The sequence below is a fragment of the Phaseolus vulgaris genome, chromosome 3 (assembly GCF_000499845.2).
Source record: "Phaseolus vulgaris cultivar G19833 chromosome 3, P. vulgaris v2.0, whole genome shotgun sequence".
In the NCBI taxonomy this organism is placed as follows: domain Eukaryota; kingdom Viridiplantae; phylum Streptophyta; class Magnoliopsida; order Fabales; family Fabaceae; genus Phaseolus; species Phaseolus vulgaris.
In genome coordinates, this window is record NC_023757.2 from 8,032,512 (window position 1) to 8,042,770 (window position 10,259).

At 33.9% G+C, this 10,259-nt stretch overlaps 1 protein-coding gene across 1 annotated transcript; it reads right to left on the minus strand.

Moving 5' to 3' along the window:
- Positions 1–13: 13 nt before the first annotated feature.
- On the minus strand, positions 14–4,965 carry LOC137806528 (formin-like protein 1). Its single transcript, XM_068606714.1, has 4 exons — positions 3,142–4,965; positions 2,840–3,060; positions 2,162–2,406; positions 14–1,146 (listed from the first exon to the last, which is right to left on the minus strand). The coding sequence occupies exons 1-4, from the start codon at positions 4,464–4,466 to the stop codon at positions 340–342; spliced, it is 2,598 nt and encodes an 865-aa protein (XP_068462815.1). The 5' UTR covers positions 4,467–4,965; the 3' UTR covers positions 14–339.
- Between the last annotated feature and the right edge of the window lie 5,294 nt (positions 4,966–10,259).

The following is a 10,259-nucleotide window of genomic DNA, read 5'->3' on the forward strand; positions in this document are numbered from 1 at the left end:
TTACATCAAAATCTGGAAAAATAAATCCAAAATTTGTCATTAATTTATTAATACAGAAACAGACAACCTAGCACAAAGAAAATAATATCCTTGTTATATAACCTAGGCAATAAAACATATACAGAGCTATATCGGCAGGAAAACAAAGTTGTGATAGCATGAGCTCTTTTTTCATCATGACAGGTAAGGGGTAAAGCTGGGTCTTTAGCACACTCGGTGGTTTTTAGTGAAAATGTCACTTCACAAGATAATACTTGACTGATATTCTAACCCATCACTGACCAAACATGAGCAAACTACATCAACCTGTTACAACTTGGTCCATTTAGATTTAGGAGGTTAATCAGATTCAGAGGAATCGGATAGTTGCTTACCAATAATCTCAGGAAAAAAGGTTTGCATTATAGGATTTGCAGGCATTACAGAATGACGGGAACCAACCAAAGTTCTCTCATTCACTTTACCAACTTCCTTGCAAACACCATCAAGAATAGAAAGGAAATCCCTCACAACCATAAAAATTCTAAATGGATGAGCTTCTTCCTTTGCTGAGTTTCCATGGAAATACTCAGTTATCTCCTTCACTGAAGAGAGGCCATTTTTCTCTTGGGCCTGGATTGTTGAAATCTCTTGCACTCCCCTTTCCAAGAAACCTTTCATTGCCTCCGAAAACTTTTGGTTAGTTTCTTTCAAAGGTGACTCCTCATTCAATTTCACTACTTGCACAACTTTTTCGATTCCTCTGGCAAGTTTAGCAACATCACTACTGAGCACGTCTGAATCCATAGCAGCTGCTTTTTTAACATTGGTGAGCTCCCCACTCAGTCCCGAAACAATTTGCAGGCCAAGCTTTTTAAAGTCAACCTCATCTTGGAGAGTGTATTGGTGGACATTGTCAGATGCATGGTGATGGTTAGAGCCAGAAATATGAGAACCCTCCGTTCTGACAATTTCCTGTACAACAAAATGCAACAGAGAAGTCTTTCCATCAGTTCCTTTAATATCAACTAACTTCAAAAGTGTGTCCAGTTTGAACGCATGAGCATCACCACGATTGGTGCCAACATTCATTCTATTTCCTGTTCTTAACACTGCTTCAAGTATCTTCAAAAACAATCGACTATTCCTTAATTCCTCACAGGCCACCTGTGGAAAAGGATGAAATACGAGAAGTTGAGAACAACTGGTACATTGGTACAAATTGCAATAACTCAAGCTAAGCAAACTCTTACCAAAACTATACAGGTCTAGTTGTGCCTACCTAATCACTATGGAAAAGGAATTATTTTGGAAATTTCTTTCTTTGGCAAACTTTTTAAAAAAGTAAAAGATAATTCGGTTTTTTTATCATATAATGCATTGATATTGAGAATAAACAAGGTTATTTTCACAAATTTAGCATCCTAAAAGAAAGACCGTATTTGCCTGAGGTAAGATGATTTGATGGAAGCTAGTAGTTAGCCAACCACTATTCTTAAAGAAAAAGAAACTTCTCCCTTTTAATCTGAAGGTATAGCTTACAACCTTCATTCCATCATGACCAAATAATTAAAACTTATAATCTCTGCCGTGATACTTTTGTATCTACAGAACATACACACATGGTTCCCCATCACAGACCCAGTATCGACACCAAATGTTATTTCTGGACTTCATAGAATGCAAGTTCATGATTTTCTCCTAAATTGGAAAGGAAGCACTATGGTTAATTCATGGAAAATCCTCCAATAATTGACATTGATGGTAAAATATTATTTATTTCATTATATTCTATAGAGAAGGAACCGACCCAAAACACGAGGTAGTGGAGAAGAGATAAGGCAGAAATATTTTCAAAACAAGCTTTTTCCTGGTGTGTGTAAATGGACGGGCAAGCATTGAACTATGAAGCCAATTAGAGACATAACCCCAAAGTTTATGCCATTGGTTTCTAACTTTTGGATCACGAGGAGTCTCTGTAGCCTTTTGAGCACTACATTAATTAAACCATAAACATGACATGAGATTGTGGAAAGCTAGAATAATAAGCCAAAAATAGTATTGTATTAGCTAATATTCAGCTCCATCAATGGTCTGAGGTCAAGTTGGTTCATAAAATCCCAATTAAGCAAACAAAATTATCAGGCTGAAGGAGTGAGGAATGAGTTCAGAACACATATACCTCCAGAGTTTCAAAGGACTTTTTAAGGTATTCTAATTCTGAATCAAAATTAGCAATGTAGAGCATAGCATCCACTCTCTTAAAAGCGAAAGGTATATCAAGAACAACTTTGAGAAATTTCTCAGCTGGGCCAAGCTTGAAGGGCGATTCATCTTGAAATCCCTTCAGCTTAGATTCTTCATCTTTAGTTGGAGTCATCTTCAATAAACTTTCAAGAAGTTCTGTTCCCAACGTATCACAATTGCCTGCAGACAGTAAAATTAAGCTTTAATATCTCCCCCCGAAAAAGAACAGCTTAGGAGAGAAAGAAGAGAAGCAGAGTTCTTCAAACAAGATGAGAATCATTGAGTAGCTATGATATGGACAACGCATTGCATAAAAAAAAGTTCGTTGTTATGCCAGAAGAAGTTGACCATGAACTACACAAAAAATGTCAAGACAGATGAAGAATAAAAATACTACAGGAGTGTTGGATATCAGCATCCCTTGCATGATAATGAAGTTAAGAACGCTACATAGACACAACCAATAGCACAAAAGGCATATAACACGTAACAGAAGTAATTGTTGCAACATGAGAATAAAGAATAAGCATTGCAGTGTTAAATAATTACAAATAGCTCCATCTTTCTATATATTCATTAATTTTACTTGGTAGAAGCAAAAACGGATCAGCACCTTCTCTGAGGGCATCGCAAACTTCGTCAATAGTAACATTGAGAGCCCTAAGCAAAATGGCAATGTTCTGAGACTTCTTAGGGTCAAGAACCCTATTCTCCAGGGGCATGGGAGAAGCAGAATGAACTATGTTGCGCCGACCATTATCTCTAATCGCAACCCCGAAACCCTCCTTGGAATTATTTACCACAAAAAGCGTTTCAATCATGTCCTCGTTCAACCTGCACCTCCAATCATTAAGCTCCCAACACAACAACAATAAAAACAATACACAGTGTAGACACAGTGAAATGATATCTTACTGAAAAGAACTGGGTCTCAACTGATCCCAAACCATGACCCTGTCCGAGCTGGCCTTAACTTTATCCCAATGTAAAGCTTTCAACTTTGGCTTCAGAGTCTCCTCACTCTCTTTCCTAACAGAAACCGGAGCCTCCCAAATCCGCCTCGGAGGTGGCGGCGGAGGTGGAGGAGGTAAATTTCTCGCCGGAGAATTTGTGTCCCTTGAAGGAACACGCCATTCTTCCCTGGGAGAAGAAGATGATGAAGAGAAAGGAGGGGAAACAGGGTTGTTTGGAGGCAGTGACTTAACACTCGCGGGGCTGAAATTAAGAGACGGGGAACGAGAGAAAGAGAGGGAATTGGAACGATGGTACGAAGGGGTTCGAGAAGTGAAGCTTGTAGAACCGAATTTACTATCCTCGTGGAACACGCGGGAACTTGAAGCAGCAACGGCAGAAGGAGAAGGAGGACTATGCTGTTTGTTCCCATCAGAAGAACCTCTTGGAGAAAAAAACTGCTCTTCATCCTCTTCTTCTTCTACCTCTTCTTGCTGTTCCACATTTTCTTTCACATTTTTATCATCGTCATCTTCATTCATCCACTGTTTGAATTTGTGACGTGGCAAAGGAGGAAGTGGCTTCAGTTCCGGCGAGTCGCCGAGTTTTTGATACGGCGGCCGGAAACCATCGTGGTGGTGGCTGGAGCTTGAGTCAAGTGTAGAGTTCACCGAGTTCGCTACCGTGCCGAGGTAGAGTAGCTCCGACGTCGGGGAGGACTTTCCGCGGGGTTTTCTATCGGCGCCGTCGGAGGCGGCGGCATTCGGCGGGAACAGGCGGAGGCTGTCGGATCTCGAGGCTTTGTCGTCGTCGTCGTCATGGGTGGTGTCGGAGGAGGAAGTCCTGTGAGCGCGGCGGCGGTGGAGGAGGACGAAGGCGGCAGCGGCGAGGAGGGCGAGGGAGAAGAGGGAGAGGGAGACGGCGAGGGCGGCGGCAGAGCGGTGGTGGTGGGAGTAGGGGTGGGGGAGTAGGAGAGAGGAGATGTTAGCGGGAAAAGTGGCAACGACGGTGGGGGAAGGAGGGAGTGGAGGGGAATGGTAAGAAGGAAAGAAAGATTTTTGCGGCGGTGGCGGCGACGAGGATGAAGAAGATGAAAATGGAAACTTGGGTAAATGGTGTTGCTTTTGGGGTTTCGGGGATAAAGCTGGAGGCTGTGTTGGAGGGGAAGAGATTCTGGGGAAGAGTGGTTGGTGAAGGACACGGCGAGGGTGTGAAGAAGGAGAAGATGAAGAAGAAGAAGAAGAAGAAAATGCGAGAAAGAAGAGAAGAATGTTGAAGAGTGTATGCATGGTGTTGGTGGGTGAGTGAGAGAGTGGGAGAACAATGTTGTTGTTGATAGAGTTAATGAAGTGAAGAGATAGTGAGAGACTGGTGGGAGAAGAAGAAGAGACTGGTAGGAAAAGAAAGTGAGTAAGTGGTGAAAATGGTAGTTCTAGTTGTGTTGTTATGTGGTGTGTTAGTTCAGGATCTCATTATTCTCTTTCTTCGGTTGCTGTGTTTGTTTTTACGTTGGAGCAGTGAAAACACATGATGTTGTGTTGGAGGTGGGAAGAGTACGTGTACTTGTTAGGAGTGTGAAGAAGCTAGTATGAGTGTGAGGGTGGAAAATCTGCGTGCGGGATTTCAGCATGGTTTCTCAAAGGACAGTGACGGTGAAGAAGATGATGATGAATGTGAAGGTAAAAAGGGGAATCGTAGAGTAGCGACGCTATTAATCTGTCTGAAAAGTTGCGATCTTTTTCTTGTCCTCATGCAGTGACGCTGATTTCTTTCTCACTTCTGTCCAACAATACTTCAAAACCCAGTTTTATCGCCTGTCGCGTGTTTCATCACCTAATATAATATTCTTTAATTTTATTTATTTATTTGAGGGATGGATTTTGGAAAGAAGAAAATTATACATTTTTAGAAAAAAAGAGAGTAAAAAATGAAAATGTCAAGCTCAAGGAAAAGAGGTAAAGCTAAATAAAAAAGAATTATGAAAGTTTATATGATTGATAATCTTTTTAATTAATAAAATTGTAAATACATTGTTAGGCTAAAGTAAGTAAATGTGACAATTTTAAACTTTTATTATTGATTTGGGAAAAAAAACTATTTTTATAAAATTGGGTGAAGTTGTGTTGGATCAAAATAATTTTAAGTGAGAATTCGTAGAAATGTGGAACGAATTTGCTAATGAAGACGAAGTTGAGGCATGATACACAATTTTCTAAATGATTTTGTTGAAGTTATATGTCATTTACAAATTTATTTATGTTAATTAATTAAAGTTATGTATGAATGACATAACTTTAGTGCATAATAATATAATTGAAGTTGTGTTACCCGTGTACAATTTTAGTTTGATTATTTTGCATTGAAGTTGAGTCACTCATGCACAAATTTAGTTTTGGTTAAATTTTTTTATGTTTTTTTAAAAAGGAAAGAATTAGGTTAAGTTCTTTTATAAAAAAAATCAATATTTTTTTAAAGTTATTGGTTTATAGAATGTTTGGTTGAATAATTTGATGACATGAAGCGATTAGGTTTTCTGAAATATATATTACTTGTGAAGTTTATTATTTGTGTAATTATGTTGTATTTTTTATTATTTGAATAGAAGAAATTTGTATGATTAAATTTAGCGAAACAAAAATAATGAAATAATATAAGATAACTAGGATTCATACAAATAATGAGATTTTTTTTTTATTGCATAAATGAAAAGGGACTATTTATGGGAAGAGGAGTCAGATGGTGGTTTATTTCTCCACCTTTGTGGTTCATGGAGGCACAAGTTTGATTGTTTGGACTATAGTAAGTAGGTTCCGGTTGGTTTTGGTCAAGTGGTGGATTACCAAACCCCTGTGAAGGCAGGGAGGGATGATAACAATGAGACGGTAAAAGTGGACGGTATACTAATGGAGGTGGCATGAGGGAAGTAGAAAATATGTTAGACGTTGCAGAAAACATGTTTTCGTGTGATGCAAATGTATGGAAACTCGGAAGAAATTGTTGGTGCAAAGGGTGGGGAAACATACTTTATTGATAGTCTGTGTACCAGGAACATATGAGTTGGTTGACCAAAAGGTTGGTGAGCACTAGAAGAAGGCCCAACATGATAGTTGTGTTAAGGAATTGAATATGGTTGTTGAGCCCTGGAAGAAGGCCCAACATGATAGATGTGCAAGGACTCTGAATATGGTTGTTGAGGGGTTACGATGTATCGTACTGTTAAAAAAAATAGTGAAATTTCTAAAAAGAAACTTCACAAAACGGAACATAGGGAGTTAAAACTTATTATGAAGAAGAATCTAAACTAATAGCTTAAGGGAGAGAGTTAAACCACTTGAAATCAAAATTAGTAAGTTTATGTTCACGGTGATTTCCTTTACTATAAATGTGTAAAGTCTTGAACTTCTTAGTCTCACAAAGCTTCATGCATTTTCTCCATTTTCCTCTAAGAGACTATGGGACAATCAAAAGAGAAGAAAAAACTTGACACAACAAAAAGCCACACATGTTTGTAACCACTAGCCCATGAGATCTCAATAGCCAAAATGACTCCTATAAATCTAAGCATAAAGATCATTTTGTACACCAAGAAAAAAAGTGAAGTTGCCAATCTAATCACCCCAACTGCTCCTAAGATACCACCATAATCAACATAACCCAAACAATTATAACTTTCTTGCGTCTAATAGATCATGATAGATGCAAGTTAAACCTTTGATTATAATGATTAAATATAGTATAATTATCAAATAAGTGTTTACACTTCCTGAACATATACTCCATAAAATTATATACAATCATATAATCCTCAAATATGCAAAACAAGGTATAAGAGTTTATTGTATTGATGTTAAACAAAGCTAGAAAGAACCTCCTCCACCAAAGCAAATTGGAGTCCAAATCAACCAAGGAACCAAGTAGAAAGGAAAAGATTTATTTGACATAAAAAAAAATAGATAACATACAACCCATTATAATAATATTTTAAATTAAAAATATTAAAATATTAATTTATTGAATTATTAAGTAAATTTTTTATATTATTTATGGTGTCAACCTATCATACTCAAATAATAATGATCATGGAAAGTGAGGAACTTACAAATAGAAAAAATATAAGCCAAGCCAACAATAAAAAAAATAAAAATTCATAACCTTAAAATTTATTGAGAATACTTAACATTACACACCAAGTCACAATTATTGAAAAAAAAAAAACATAAGATAACACACAAATATAATTGATTAGGCAATAAAAAAACAACATATAATTCATTTATTATGTGACTTATTTTTCATTTATGTTAACCACCTTAATAGATTATGGTTGTAATGTCATGCAAACATCATACATATTATGAAGCCATAAATAATCAATTAACATGAAATATAAAAACTTAAACATGTTCACAATTAATTTCACATGTTAATTCATTATCAATTGTGGTCATCTATATATTCGATTATCTTAAAAAAAAACACATAATCAATTGTAGCTACATATCTAATCAATTATGGTGATTCATAAATGCATGGATTAAAGACTAAGAAGAAGACTTCAAATTAGAATAAAAATATTATATTTTATACTGAATTTTTATTAGATCTTTATAACTATTTTTCTTTTTTAATTAGAAATTTTTATGTAGATATTTTTGTGTCCTAATTAGCTCATTCAACTCATTTCACATCGAAAAATATGTTGAAGATTTCACATCGACTAGAAATTAGAGTCTTACATAATATATAAATGAGTGCAAACCTCACCTCATTAAACCGGTTTTATGGAATTGAGTTAAACTTAAAGTCCACTTCGTAATTAGACTTAAACTTCATTTTTCTCTATTCATTAAGATTCCTGTAAATTTTTTAAATTAACTATATGATTTTTCAAATAAAAAATAATACGCATTTTCTCGTGAATCTTAACTAGTAATAAAATAAGTATTAGAAAATGATTGACAACATTTTACTGTATAGATTCCATCAATTGTAATGTTGCTAGAATAAAAACATCTATCACTTTTTTTAAATTTAGTTTTTACTCTTAAATTAAAAAAAAATGATTTTATGCATCCATAGGTGAATTTTAATATAATGTATTTTATATTTCCCTTGAATAAAATATAAAGAGGTAAATAAGAAAAAAGCTTAAAAACTTACTGTGTCAAAAAAAAAAAGATAATAATTATACACGATGTGTGTATCTGGTCAATGAAATGTCAGAAAGTGCAGGTACTATACGTCTAATGGTAACTTTATTTCAGACTTTCACCACTTTCGGACTTTTCATTGAATGGGTGGAACACTCATCCTCAATAGCTGTTGCTTTGCTCATAGTAGTAATAATTGTCTAAAGAATTCTTTTCAGACACTTCACTTTCTTTTTCTCATTATATTTTATTCTTTAAAACTTTACAAATGTTTGGAACTAGTACGTTTCTAATATTTTATATTTAAATATTAATATTAAAAATAATAATTTTATTTAGATATATATAAATTATTAAGTTGATGAAATGAAATTAAATATATTGTAATAGGAAGTTTACATATTTTTAGTATATTAATGAATTTAATATAATATAACATAAATAATTAAAAATTCGTGAATATATTTTTGTTATAATAAATATAATAACAATATAATAAAATAATTTGAACAAATACATTATTATATAAACAATTATCTAATACTATGTACCCATTACGTATTTATGGTGAAGTCCTCTTTATCAACCTCATACTGTAATTTAATCTGAAAAAAAAAACTCTCCAAAAAATTATTGCAATTAAAAAATAGAATTCAGTAGATTATACCAAGTACAATTATTACAAAAAACTATAAGTAAATGTGTATTTCTTCCAAAAACAGATTGTAGGCAAAATCATATTAAATTATGAATTCACCTTTTATGATATAAATTAAATTAAAATGTAATGTAATATAATACAAATAAAACATAATGAAATATAAATACAATGAAATACTATTATATAAATAACTAAAGATCTTAAAAACCATACAACAATAATAAACATATATACATCATCATCAGGTTTCTAGATAAAAAAAAAACAACAATTAATACTTGAATGACTAATTAATAATAAACAATATACAAAGAATAAAACGAATATAGGCATTCTCTAATATTAACACAAAATATATAAAATAAAAAATATGATCAAAGATTTTTATGACTTTAATATACTGCAATTGTTATAGCGTTAAACATATGTAATAATGCCAACCAATTATAAATATATCAGATAATGAAACAAAATTGTAATAATTTATGTATTCACATTGCAAGAAATGGATGAACAAATAGAATATGAATACTACTAAACAAAAACATGTGAATATAATATAAACATAAAGAGTACCTAACTGTTCAGTTTTCCTCAAAAAGTCCAAGCAGAAACATAAATATGTCTGAGCTTTCTTAATCACTGGTAACTATTATGCTATGAGAATAATAAAAGAAATTATGCAGGATAACTTAAACTCTGAATAGAAGTAAGTAACAAAACCCTGATATGAGAAGAAGGATTCTCGTATCACATTCAAAGATAATCTTGTCTCCTTCACGAAAAGAATGAAGACTACAAAAATTCTTCCACCCTTTGCCAAGTTTAATCCGTCTAGAAGGAGACTTCCCGTTCAAGACCTTGCATTCCACATCCATTAGTAGACCATGCAGAGTAACCTTATCGAATCTCCCTTGTCGAATATATTGTGAAAATTTAGCAGGAAGATCCTACAACAATATCGAAATAATAAGAAAATAGAAATGAAGTAGAACATAATACAGAGCATTTTTAAATAAATAAATTTTATACTAACCAAATAACTAAGTTTGATACTTAATCGAGACAACTTTATGGAAAAATTGTCGAAGGCACTAATGCTTAAGGGTTCATTCCCTTCAATTTCTTCCAAATAACGATTTACTCAACTCTGAGGGACGTCATCCATATAAACAATTATATGGAAGGCGTTGTGACCCACATAATGGAATAAAATGTAGTTATCATCTATGAAACCTTAAAAATCAAACAAATTAAACCATCCACTCAAT